The 13,415-nt window shown below is 40.0% G+C and overlaps 5 protein-coding genes and 1 non-coding gene across 6 annotated transcripts; 3 read left to right on the top strand and 3 right to left on the bottom strand.

The window, feature by feature from the left end:
- Positions 1–1,117: 1,117 nt before the first annotated feature.
- Positions 1,118–3,965, bottom strand: LOC103442130 (protein NUCLEAR FUSION DEFECTIVE 4-like). Its single transcript, XM_008380884.4, has 3 exons — positions 3,480–3,965; positions 2,093–3,024; positions 1,118–1,993 (listed from the first exon to the last, which is right to left on the bottom strand). Exons 1-3 carry the CDS (start codon positions 3,813–3,815, stop codon positions 1,474–1,476), a joined length of 1,788 nt encoding a protein of 595 aa, XP_008379106.3. The 5' UTR covers positions 3,816–3,965; the 3' UTR covers positions 1,118–1,473.
- A 1,816-nt stretch (positions 3,966–5,781) lies between these two features.
- On the top strand, positions 5,782–5,863 carry TRNAS-UGA (transfer RNA serine (anticodon UGA)). Its single transcript has one exon. It is a non-coding gene; the product is annotated as a tRNA-Ser (tRNA).
- Positions 5,864–7,030: 1,167 nt separating this feature from the next.
- On the top strand, positions 7,031–9,737 carry LOC103442131 (uncharacterized). Its single transcript, XM_008380886.4, has 3 exons — positions 7,031–7,361; positions 7,993–8,018; positions 9,279–9,737. The coding sequence occupies exons 1-3, from the start codon at positions 7,175–7,177 to the stop codon at positions 9,495–9,497; spliced, it is 432 nt and encodes a 143-aa protein (XP_008379108.3). The 5' UTR covers positions 7,031–7,174; the 3' UTR covers positions 9,498–9,737.
- LOC103411120 (uncharacterized) lies at positions 8,049–8,498 on the bottom strand. The gene has a single exon (XM_008349775.4). It carries the CDS (start codon positions 8,417–8,419, stop codon positions 8,213–8,215), a length of 207 nt encoding a protein of 68 aa, XP_008347997.1. The 5' UTR covers positions 8,420–8,498; the 3' UTR covers positions 8,049–8,212.
- Positions 9,738–10,381: 644 nt separating the features above from the next.
- On the bottom strand, positions 10,382–10,823 carry LOC103411119 (uncharacterized). Its single transcript, XM_070804592.1, has one exon. The coding sequence runs from the start codon at positions 10,678–10,680 to the stop codon at positions 10,468–10,470; it is 213 nt and encodes a 70-aa protein (XP_070660693.1). The 5' UTR covers positions 10,681–10,823; the 3' UTR covers positions 10,382–10,467.
- Positions 10,824–12,285: 1,462 nt separating this feature from the next.
- On the top strand, positions 12,286–12,690 carry LOC103442121 (uncharacterized). The gene has a single exon (XM_008380877.3). The coding sequence runs from the start codon at positions 12,385–12,387 to the stop codon at positions 12,592–12,594; it is 210 nt and encodes a 69-aa protein (XP_008379099.3). The 5' UTR covers positions 12,286–12,384; the 3' UTR covers positions 12,595–12,690.
- Positions 12,691–13,415: the final 725 nt, after the last annotated feature.

The following is a 13,415-nucleotide window of genomic DNA, read 5'->3' as shown; positions in this document are numbered from 1 at the left end:
ACAGCGTTGATCAGAACGGGTTTGTGCTGCGGCAGCAAGGGAAAAATTATCTGATGGCAATGGTTGGCGTTGTTCCGACGTCAACTGGCGTTGTTGCTCGTGATTGCTGACAAAGGAATAAGCTTGATGAATATTAGGCAATGGCGTCATCATGAGAATGCTGGTGCGAACGGTGTCATGAACATCGTTAAGGCCCATAAGAAATTGCATAAGTCGGTATTTTTCTCGTTGCTCATGATGCTTATCCATCAGGTTGCAGATGATGGGGTCTTCATATGCATCGAGTTGAGTCCAGAGATGCTTAAGTTCTGTAAAGTACGTTGAGACGGTGAGGGAGCCTTGTGATAGAGAAGCAATCTGTTTCTGGATTTGGTAAATGGTTGGTGTGTTTTGCTGGGAAAATTGATGCTTGAAATCCTCCCAAATCGTGTATGCAGATTCGGCATGGACAACTCCGGTCGAGAGATGAGACTCTACCGAATTCGAAATCCATGATAGGATCATGCTGTTGCAGCGTGCCCATAGGGCATAATCACCTGGTTTGTCATCTTCGGGAGGGGGTGTAATGGATCCATCAATGAATCCAATTTTATTTTTGGCTCGTAAGGCATGAAGCATAGACTTGCTCCAGGAGGAATAATTGGTGCCATTCAATTTTTCAGAAACAAGTACATGGCCAGGGTGATCTGAAGGATGAACATAGTATGGATGTGATAAATCCATACTAGGGTTGTTGGCGTTGGGTGTTGGATTGTCTGTCATGGTGTTTGTAATTTTGTTAGGGTTTGATGAAGTGGATCGAAGAGCCTGTGGTGATACCAAAATAAGAAAGAGCTAGGTAGTTCCTGGGATTGATAGGAATGATATGGCTGAATATTTTGTCTATTTAGAACAGAGGGTAAGGAGCCCATATATACAAATACAAAATGAAAAAGACAAAAAAACTGATTCTAATCCTATAAAGTGTGATCCATAATTCATGGAATAGCCTTTCCTAGGTTAGACAAGAGATCCACAATTCATGGAATAGCCTTTCCTAGATTAGACAAATACAATATTATACATTAATTATAATATATTCTTAATATAACGAAACAAAACACCGGCAACGACGAAATAAGAGACAATCTTACTATCAATTAATGGGAAACTTGTGGACACAACTGATCATGAAACAAAATTTTTCAATGTCAATTGACAGGCAAAATTCAACACAACGTTCTGATACTCGAAAAGACAATCTTACACGACCAAACATAACATAACACTGAATTGGGACACTGATCCTCGAGAGTTCTGAAAAGCCGTGCACTTGCCTCCATCATCCTTGAAATGTGGTTACAGAAACACACGAAGAATCTACACAACCTCAGACAAAGTATAGAAACATCAAACAATTTGGAAGAAAAAAAATGTCGTTCGAAAAGGGCAAATCAGAAAAAAATACAGGATGTATTGAACGGAAGCCTCAGCTCATGAAATCCCAGCTGGACGTGATTTTCCATACAGGTGGGCGTATACAATCTTAGTCCGATGTACCAGAATCATGCTTAAAACAAAGGCAACAATGCATAATCCGGACATGATTAACGAAGTTAAGAAGAAGCATATAGAACCGTCACACTTTGGTGCGTCCATTCGAAGCATGCCTTGGAAAACTGATGTTCCTGGACTCATATGCGGGTGATGGTGCTGATGAGCTTGCTTCTCAGCTTCAAAGTCGTATATACTGCTAGCAATCAGGCCAGAAAAGAGCAACGAACCAGCAGGGTTTGCAATTGTGAGGAAATTGTATAAAGCCCCGAACTTTTTCAAGCCAAACAATTCAGAAGCAGCAGCTGGCACGATAGCCCAATGAGCCCCATAGCCTAGCCCAACCAAGATGGTGGCAATGTGCATTGCCCCAGGCCATCCGAAAGCAATGAAGATATGCCCAACTGCCATAAGGAGTTGTGCCACAGCCATTGCTACCGGTCTTGGATAAGCAAAGTCCCTATCGAATGCAAAGCGATGTATGAGAATTGAGAAGTCACAAAGCCAAGTTTAAATAATTTCTACAGAAACTCTAGATGAGAATGTAATCAGTTCATACCTCACGATGATCTCAGAGAAGTAACCGCCACCAACCCGACCCAGAAAGTTCCAGATGCTGATCATGGACACAAATATATGCGTATTGTCATACCCGAGAGACTGGCTCATCTGACCGAGGTTATCAATCACCGTTAAACCAGATCCAGAACCCAAGAGAAGTGAGAAAAAAATAAGCCAAAAGTCGGCTTTGATCAAAGCTTGTGTCAATGTGAAGTCCTCCCCTCTATGCGGACCTCTCCTCCTCTTAATCCTAACTGCTCCTTCGGCAGCTGCTTGGAATAGTTTCGACTGCAATTGCGCAATTCGTTTTTGCCTTTCGGATGCTGGAAGTAAGTCCATTTCCTTAGGCTTCTCGTCTTCCACCTCACTAAATATTACCTCATTTGCATCGTGCCCAGATTTCCCACGGTCTTGTGTCTGTGGCTCGGGTAGGAGTACCTCTTCTTCTAGAGATCTTGCCTCGGAGGAAATGCTCAACGAAATGGGAATCACAATGGGAATCAACAGGAGCACAAACAAAACCGATGTAAATATAACCATCACGGTGTGGCTCAAATCAATTAGATCTTCAACTAGCATGACCCCCATCAAATAAGCAGCTAATAGGAGGCACAGGCTATAAATAAACGTGAAGCTCATGGCATCGGTTGGCCGGACTTGTCTGTGACCTCCAACCGGTCTGACTATAAACATTAATGCAATAACCACCATTGCTGGACCAACCGCAACCATGAAAATCAAAGATGCATGATCTGGGGAATGGATCATCACATATATCTGTGTCAGAATTGCGCCGCTCAACCCAGCAAAGCCCTTGAGTATTCCAACCACGGGACCCCGACTTTTTGGGAAGTTTTGCACACAAGAGACCAGAGCAACTGTGTTGAAGAAGGTCTCGCCGTTTGTTCCCACAAATATAAGAATGCACATCTGCAAAATTGAAAAATGTAATTGTTAAAGATTAAACCAAGGCAAGATGATAGAAAGTAACAGGTTTAAGGCAAAAGATTACTCCTTTTTTTATGGAAAAATTAACGTTAAACTCCGTCTTATCAACTCAACGTCTCAAACCATTTATACCAAAAAACACTATCCATTTCCAGAGTTTCAATCAGTATATCCGCAAAGTGAACGAAAAGAAGTGATTTCCGCACTCCCCTCTTCTCCACCCACCCTCCTCCCTCTCTTTTAGCCTTTGGATTGGATTACCAAGGGAAATAAAGAGACATAAATAAGGTGAAGAGTGCCGAACAAGAAAACGGGAGTGCGAAAATCACCAAAAACCATCCACAATGGCAAAGCACACGATCAAGAAATAGAAAAAGTTGCTAAAGTAAAAGAAATACAAGAAAAGCAAAGTAACTTTGGTTAGATATGATACTCACAGCCCACAAGTTCAACGAAGGAGCTCGACCAGTAACAACAAGCCACACCCAACCGTACCCAACAAAATTCATCAGAGCGCCAACGAGCAGCGCCGCCCACAGAGGCAGCACCTCGCACAAACTCCCCGCCAAAAACCCAACGCTGTCCCCGAGATCTTTAGCCACGCCCAACCGCGCAATCTCCCGCTGATTGTAGTCCATGGAGCTCTTGATCACCGGTGATATGCTCCCGAACAAGTAGCCGATTCCCGCACAGGACTGCACCCACATTGCCGCCACGAAAACCAGCCATCGGTTGCTGAAGAAGGACCGCAGCTTCTCCTGCACCCGACCCATCACAGAAAAGTGATATTTTCGACGATTTTCAGTTAAAGAGATGATTTTTTTTGTTGGGTTTTTATTTATTCATAATTTATGAGAAGATTAGGAGGAAGATGAAGAAGAAGATACGTATTCGAGTGAGGAGTGCAGGTTTGGGACACCCAGTGGCAGGTTTTTATATTCTTTTTTTTTTCAATTTTAATTTAAATTCGTCCATGTGACTGAAAATTTGTCCATTTTTCATTGGTCCGTGGATATCCGTACCAGCGAATTTTGAGAAAATTAAGAAGAACGATATACAAAAAAGCCGCCTTTTGTGATGAAGTAAGTTGTCGTTTGAGCATTTATTGCATAAAGAAGTGGTGCGTAACATGCGGTCGGTGGACTAGCTTATATAAAACTGGAAAAGGAAAACGACATGGACCATGTGGTCTGCTCTTTGTTCTTCCACTTGATGAATCATGTCGTTTACTCAATAATTATGTAAGGGATGTGGGTCCTCTCCGTACCAAATTTATGTATTCGGACCATTGAAATTTGATTCAACCGTTAAAGTTATTATAACTTTTAAAGTGAGCCTCTGCTTGTAGCCGTTTAATCAAATTTCAATGAACCAGATACATGAATTCAGTGAATTAGGATACATGGATCCGAAGAGGACCCATGTCCTTATGTAAGGACCCCAGTTAATTTTGATTGATCATGACTGGTAATATACCAATATACCAATCCTGAAATAATTAGAAAATAATTTTTTCGATATCTTCTTATTAAGGAGTTGTCTTTCTCCTTGGCATCAATCCAAAATGAACGAGGAGAGTCGCATCTTCGAATAATGATCACATGACTATGTGTCTCATTACATTCAACCATCATGAACTCCTTTGTTCAAGCTTAGCTTGATGGTTTGCTTTAAAGTTTATGCGGAGTTCCGATGTATATGGGTGTAAGGAATCACTTAGATACAATGTTATAGTGGCTGAAAGGTAGTTCTCTTTTATGACAGTATTTCATATGAGCAAATAACGTTAGAAGTAAGAGAGTGAACAAGATTCTAAAATCTTCATTGATAATATTAATTTTGGGTATGAGAATCATTTTTTTTTTTTTTTTGAATTGGAAGCGATGTATTCATTAATCAAACTCATAAAGAGTTACACATGTCTTGGAATAGAAGCTTTTGAATAAGAAAGAGTTACACATGTCTTGGAATAGAAGCTCCTGAACAAGAATAGGAGGCTCCTCAAACCAAACTAAATTGTTGCTACTGGACAAAGCAAACTTCGCAAGCAGGTGTGCAACACCATTACATAAGCGAGAGACATGAATAAACCTCACCATAGGGAAAGTGGATGCCAGTTGCAGTACATCGTCCGCTATCGTACCAATCGCCGATGAGTCTGAATGAGTCCAATTAAGAGTTGCAATGGCCTTCAAGCAGTCACTCTCTACCACGACCTGTTGGAAACCTTGTTGCTGAGCCATCTGCAAGCCATACCTCGCTGAATATAGCTCCAAAATTGGTACCGATATAACGCCTGGGAATTGTTGTACCCCTTGCCACCAAGTGACCTCCCCTCCAGTCCCGTATCACCACCCCCACACCACTCAGCTTGTCTTGAACATTCAGCGCCCCATCGATATTAATTTTAACCCATCTGTGAGTGGGGGAGACCACCATGGGGTAGGGAGACCCACCATGGGTATGAGATTCTCTTAATCAATGATATTCAACGTGTGAATTTTTATTTTGAACATTTATGTTTTCATTATATTTTTTGTGAAACTAACTTTATAGCGGATATTATAAAAGTAAAAAATAATCTAAATTAATTCAAAATTTAATTGTGGCTTGTGCGTGCTCATGGATTTTTTTACTTTGTAATTTTTATAAACAAATAAAACTATCAAAAAACCAAAAAAGATGTTTAATACAAGATAAAGGAATTAAAAATACATCTATGCACTTCATAACAGGAAAGTCGATATGTCCGAGTGGTTAAGGAGACAGACTTGAAATCTGTTGGGCTTCGCCCGCGCAGGTTCGAACCCTGCTGTCGACGATTTCTTTTTCATTAATGCATATTTTAGTATTTGGGCTCGGCCCACATCCATTTGTTCAGTTGGGTTTGGATCTTTGGGCTCGGTTGAGCTAATAGTCTATTTTTTCAGTTTATTAATAGGAAATAAAAGAGAGCTAATAATCTCAGACAACGGAGTACATGGTATTTACATGTAAATATTTTGGTCTTTGTTGGGTAATATTTGGATGCAAGCGATATAGTCACGAAAATCAAACTCAAGATCTCGGGGGTGGGAAGGGAATTGGAACTTAGATTCACTTGATAAACTAGAGGTGGTCATTTTAACTCCTCCAGTTGATCTATGTCACCGAAAATTTGAACTCAGGTTACTTCGGTTGAAGCATATTGATCTTTGCCGGTATTCCGATTGTATATCCGTATGTGACCGGCCGGTAAAACCCGGCCACAAGGCAACAAAGGTCTTTTTGTTAAATACCAAAATGATTTCTTAAGCAATTGAAAAGTTTCTTTAAAATCCAAATGCTCCACCAGAATCAATATTAATTTGATTGAAAGAAAGGGAGCTAATACTTAATAGGATTTCAGAAAAGGAATAGGAAAACAACTACTTATATACATAATGCCTCAGTGACAAGAAAGCTCCCTACCATCAATCTTAGTATCTCAATTTCTAATGGTTCCTAAAAAACACTGATATTAGAAGTCAGGTTAAACTAATGAGAGATTCTTAGATGTTATTGACTGTATAATTAAGAATCTATCATTCTAATCGGGTGACACAAGAGGTATAAATACATAATAGTAAGATATGTATTTTCTGTAAATTGTTCTCGTAGGGTTTTGTTGTCATGCGGGAAGCTTCCTTTAATTAGGATGCATGTGATGTGAGGTGTAAACTACCAAAGTACTAGAAAATGTGAATGTGCAATTTTTTTTTTTTGAGGCCGGAAAATCAAACCCAGAACGTATCGCGTAAAATTCGGTTCAGGAATTCATTTCCAACCACTAAGCCACCGATGGTTGTTGTGAATGTGGAAATTGGAATAGCTTGATACTCTAACCTTACACTTAACTTTTTTTTTCTTTCTCCATAGTCATCTTAACTTTTTTTTTCTTTCTCCATAGTCATCAATCCCTTGTCTCTTCCTCCCAAATGCTCAACTTTATAATCATGCACACCTTTCATCTTTCTTTCCCTCATACCATTACCAAACAATCCTTATCCCACTCATTATACTAGCAAATCACAATCAGATCACAGCTAACACACATTTCTTAAGTTTTGGGAGAGGTCAAGAGATCAAGCGCGTAACATACCGAAGGAAGAAGATGTCGGATTGGGGCCCGGTTTTCATAGCAGTGCTTTTGTTTGTACTGCTGACACCAGGACTGCTGATTCAGATGCCGGGAAAGAGCCGGTTCGTGGAGTTCGGAAACTTTCAGACGAGTGGAGTGTCCATACTGGTTCATTCCATAATCTACTTTGCTCTCATTTGCATCTTCTTATTAGCTATTGGTGTCCACATGTATGTTGGCTCTTAATTATCACTCGGTTAAAATACCACCAGCGTATGATCCCTTAATTAGCTTGTTTGTCTCTGCATCTGGATTTGATCTTGTACTAATGTTTGGATTTTCCCTCCTTTGTTTCGGAGATTTAAATTGCTCGTTAGGATCGTTGTTCATTGTTAAATGATAGTCAAGTTGTGAAGGTTGCCGTTGATTTTTAGCTTTGCTGGGTGCTGGATCTTGACAAGAAACATCAGTACAGATGGTCAAATAATTCGTATAATTTTCAGTTTTACAACCATTTAACCACATGTGATTCAGAATCTGTGGATAGGTAATCAAAACACGCAAGCTTAATCAGTAGCTGAGCCGAGAATTATGCGAATATTTAGCGTAGAATTAACCTAAGTGGCTAAGAATTAAAGCACACAAGCTTAGTTAATTAGCCTCCATGTTCCTACTAGGTGAGTTTCTAGCTAAAGCTTTAACTGGGGAACTTCTAAATTGATTAACCAACTAAACAAAATTAATTAAACGGAAAAAATGTGAAATAATCTGCTGATCTCTCCGTTACATGTCAAGATCGTGTGTTACTGCTGCTGAGCGAGATCCTTGTTAGCGATATTTCGTCGTGAAAGAATTACATTTATGCAGATTATGGAAGGTAAATGAAAGCATAAAGATCCTTGCAAAGTAGAAAGATTGCTGTAAGTTCATTTGCTATGAGTTCTTCATTTCACATAGCAGAATTCAGGAAGGTAAAAAGGTAAATAGCAAATAGTAAATAAAAGCAAGTAAAACTACAGAATTAACTCCACCTTTCAGCTGGTGTGCCAAAACCACAGCATTTCTTGGATCCTAAGCATAGACGTGAATGTCAAGAATAACAAGAAACAGAATGATGAGCAAACCATAGATCACGGCGTGCAACAATATCGATGCGATGCTCGTTTTCATGTTCATGAGTTCGAAGGGACGTTCCCTGCCGGGCATCTGAAACACCAATCCTGGCGACAGAAACGCAAATAGCGCGGATGCTATCAGCGGAGCTGCCCAATTTTTCATTGTCAAAACAAGATGTCACAGCAGAAGAATAAGGGAGAGGAGGGGAAGAATGTAGCAAAAGTATATATAAAAAAAGGAGCTTTAGATGCTTTATAATTTGGATTTATGCCCTTGAAAGAGGGGAATAAGAATCCCTTAAAGCTAGAAAGAGCATATTTATTCCACTTTAATTAGCCTTTTTCTAATGCTTTGGCGTTGCAGTTGTTAAATTGTTTGAGTAGGAATGAGATGTTTGATTAGAGGAAATTTTAGAATGGAACGGATCATCTTATCTTTATGATTATTATTAACACAAAAATATTTCATCGAAACCATCTCCCTACATTCCAATCTCATCCACCATCCTCTCGATCCCACTTCTTAAGTTTTTAGTGAACAATTACGTAGTCTAAACTGTGTTCTCGACGCACTAAAATTTTTATCGTCCAAAAAGCTTAAAGTTTTACAACCACATTTCAATGTCCGCTAAGGATTAGTCAAAGATGTAAAGAATAATTAAAAAAAAATAAAAGCTTTGAACTAGTGGATGGTGGGTCCAGATTGCACAAATCTACTCTGTAACCCAAAGCAGAGAATCGAACCTTCATCAGTAGCCAGTGGGCTAGTAGCTTCCTTATCTCCTCCACCGCTCGCCGTGGTTGCTTAAAAATTACAATCACAAAATTACAAAATCGTTTCCCGAATTCCGAATCCCAAGTGTCACTCTCACTCACTCAAAAACCCTAATAAAATACGCAAAGCAATTCATCCCCAATTCCTCCATTTCGTCACAGCAACCGAAAGCTCGCAACTTTAACCCCCAGCTCAAAAACCCAAATCCGAAAATCCATCATTTGATCTGAAAACTGATTTTTTTTAGGACGCAACAATGGCGGACTGGGGCCCAATATTGATAGGGGTGGTGCTGTTCATCCTGCTGCAACCGGGGCTGCTCTTCGCCTTACCGGGAAACAGCAAGCAGATGGAGTTTGGGCACATGAAGACCAACGGCAAGGCCATAGCTGTCCACACTCTCATCTTCTTCGGTCTGTACGCCATTCTCATCCTGGCCGTCCACGTCCACATCTATACCGGTTGATCCGGTACCGCTACCCTCCACCGCTCTGGATCTCATATGTATGTTGATCTGTCTCTCTTCCGGGCTGGCTTGTTGTAACTTAGTACTTGTTCTGTTTGCTTTTGAGCTCCATATAAATATAAAGCACGAATCTTTTTTCTGACTCGAAGAAGAAGATGCAGCTGCTTGCTTATGAATTATGCTCTGGTTTGAGATATGAGAAACCCCATTTTTTTTAATTAAATTCTGTTTACCAACTAATTAAGGTGCAATTTAATTACTGTTCCTTTATTTGTTAAATGTTGTAGAATAGTAGTCTGAACTTGTTTACTTGATTGTTGCCAAGTTGGATTAGAATCTTTCTGCCAGTGGATTAGGTTAATTAGATTAGATTAGAATATCGCGCGAACTTTGAATGAGACATCTAAAGTGGTGTTCGGAATTTTGAATAGCTACTCGTTTAGAAGGCTATGAATGTCTAGGCTTATTGGTGTCAAAAATCCGTTTGCTAGTTGTTGATATGCAAAATTCCAGCGTCGGATCTGTTGACTCTTAGGGGATTCATTTTGTTAAGCTTCACATTGCGCGGATAGAAACGGTAGGTTTTTATCTAGAACTTTCCCCCTTAGGACGTTTAAGCGTGCTTGGATGACAATGATACTCATTAAAATTGTAAGTCAATTCCATAAAACTAGGCTTATTACAATGTTCGTGATCCTATAAAACTTAAACATAATGGACCGAAAACTTAGCATCACTACGAGCAAATTCATTGAGATGCTCCTCCTTTACAATGTCAGTGTCAAGTGTGAATGTGAACCAAACCAATCATGTAGCACTACACCGTTAAACTAGGAACACAGTATAAGCCATAAGGGAAGAAGAAAAGCCGAATAAGGAGTTCGTTTACAAAAAGATGAAAATATATCGCAATATAAGAAGAAAAGAAGGAACTACTCCAATTGTGCGTGGTGGCTGAAAACAATATGGATTAGTTGAAATGTATGTGAATACCAATTGCAATGATCAAGATGGTGATTATGCAGAAGTATATGATGGCATGAACAAGAATAGCAATCCCGCTTGTGGACATGTTTCCGAACTCCATCACCCTATGTCTTGCCGGTAATTGGAATAGCAGCCCGGGCGACAGGAGGATGAACAAAACAACTGCAACAACAACCGGCCCCCAATCAGCACTCATCTTTCTATCTCTCCTCTCTCTCTCTAGGTAAGTTGGAATGAAGAGGTATGAAAACTTTGAGGCTTCTTTCTATCGAAATAGATAAACAGAGCGTTGTGCTGTTTCCGAATATGTAGAAGGACGGAGCCTAATGTCTTAGCGAAGAAGGAGAGATGGATGCTAAACTTAGTGAGAAAGAGAGGGGGATTAAAAGAGGAGAAAGGTATTAGGAGAAGGTGATGGATTGCTTTATGGACAGCAAAACAAAGATGTTTGCTTTCATAAGCTTCCAATAATTGTTCGAATCGTGGAAGCGGGCGTTTGATTTCCTTTGGACCACGTAAGAATTCTTCGTCCGATTGAACCTATGTTTGGAATGCTTTTCTTGTTTGGTCTAACTTTCTACACGAAAAGAAAAGACATTGATTTTAGCCGGTTTCTACAGGAAAAAGCTAGAATGCATACATCAAGGAATTATCGTGCAGAAGCATGTCCGCTACTTGAGTTGACTGCGGTCAATAAAGAAAATAGACGGAATTGCATAAATTGTCCCCGTGTTGTCTCATGTTGACCCATATGTGGTAAAAATAGTGTTATCTCACGTGGATCAACCTCAATCAAAATCGATATTTTCATCCCAAAGTGCACACGTGTTTCACAATGGTAAAAAATTTCATTTCTTAATTTTGACCGAGATTGGTAACCGGCTCTACTGTATGGGTTTGATTTAACGGTTTTTGTTACCACATGGGGCTCACTTCTATGAGCATGTATTCATTAGAGTTGTCTGAATAGGGCAACTCTCAAACAAATTAAGGATTGTGAGTCGTCATGTTTTGTAAGAGGGCCACAAATTACGCGATTGAAGCATCCTTACACGAAATTTTCTTCACATCTGTAAGAGTAATGCTATTCATACAATATTTTTGTACCACATTTTCACACCACTTTAGGTGGCATTTGATGTGGACAGCTACATCATTTGAATTAATCAGATTTTTAAATTTAGTTCATTATTTAATAAATTAATAATTAAGAAAAATTAGTTAATTAAATGATGATTGTGGTATACAAAGAGTCTTTCTCCTTCATTTCCTTGGGTTTTGCAAATTTTTCAAATAATGTGGTTGTCCACATCAAATGCCACCTAAGGTGGTATAGAAATATGATATAAAAATATGGTATGAATAACATTACTCCATTTGTAATTTAGCCAAGGCAGAAGTTTTTTGGCTACAGATTAATACGATGATGTTCGAGTACTTGGTTATGTTGGCAACAAATTGGACCCACAAAGGTTAACTTATTGGGCCTACGTTTGGGCCCAAGAATAAGTGGATTTGGGCCAGAAACAAGAGCCCAAAATCAAATCACCGTAGCCCATATTTTCCAAAAGTCCAAACAAAAGTGCCACGTAATGCCATCCAATGAGTAAAACGAGGAAGCCGTCTTCGTCCGGAAGCCGTCTTTGTCCGAAGGAAAGATACCATCGGCTGTTTTCTAACTCTTTGCTTCGTCGTGGAGGCCGGAGTATTCTACCTCTTTTTGTCTCGTTGAATTCCCGTTTTGTCCCTTTCCCGCCCGGACTCACCCTTTTTATGCTCCTTCCTTCTCGTTGCCCTTTCATTTCCACTTCCACCGTACCAGTCATCGTGTTCTTTATTATTCTATCCATCGACGTTGCTCCGAGCCTCGACCTTACTGCGAAACTAGTTTGTTGAAAGCATGGCGGATTGGGGGCCAGTTGTGATAGCGGTGGTGCTGTTTGTGTTGTTGACGCCGGGGCTGCTGTTTCAGCTGCCCGGGAACAGCCGGGTGGCGGAGTTCAACAACATGCAGACCAGCGGGGTTTCCATCTTGGTTCACACCATCATTTACTTTGGCCTCGTCACCATTTTCCTCATCGCCATCGGCGTTCACATCTCCACTGGCTAGCTTATATGCACGCTATCCATCTGCAACATTTACATTTTTCCGATCCGCGCGCATGCATGCAGGGGGATGCATGAATGAATTGTTTTGTGATCTTAGTAAGAGTTGAGTGTGTTCGATTAAATTTATCAGCACCTGTTGTCTATGAATGTTATATGTTTGATCAAGCTACTTGGATCAGTCTCACTAATTAAGTGCGTGTTTGGTTCACTCGCGGAACTGGTTCTTCAAAAATGAATTAATATTAGCCAAAGCAAGATGAATAAAACGCTAACACATATTTTGTGCACCAAATGAAAAATTCAACATGATATAACCTTTTGCTGCTTGTAATATTCTCTGCAATTGTTGACTCGATTAGAGTGATGCGGTCAATTGACCAAAAAAACGAGTGATGTGGTCTCGTCAATCAACGATGGCTTTGTCATAGTCTCGATTTTTGATAATAACATTGTACGCATCTTTGTACACTTGTTGATTAATAAAATATCGTTATTCCTCTTGTCATAAAAAATCAATTCAATATGGGGAGGGCTCGGCTAGATCTTGATCTGGGCCCACATGTAGAAGATTCCATGTCTGAATTATGTTGGGCCATACAAGTCTCATCAATTTTGCCTTTAATTGTTAGCAATCCAACAGCCCAACACGGGAGAGGGGTGTATTTTGTTCCCCTTTTTTTATTGGACCGACAGTGAAGAGGTTTTATTTTCCAAGGACCAGGATCCTCTCCTGAGCAGATGGAGAGGATCCTCCTGACCAGACACATCGGACCATTCATTTTTTATCCAACGGCTACAAACAGGGAGCCCCTCTAAAAGTTA

The sequence above is a fragment of the Malus domestica genome, chromosome 09 (assembly GCF_042453785.1).
Source record: "Malus domestica chromosome 09, GDT2T_hap1".
Taxonomy (NCBI): domain Eukaryota; kingdom Viridiplantae; phylum Streptophyta; class Magnoliopsida; order Rosales; family Rosaceae; genus Malus; species Malus domestica.
Note: the sequence above shows the minus strand (reverse complement) of the source record. Positions and strands in the feature narration are given on the sequence as shown.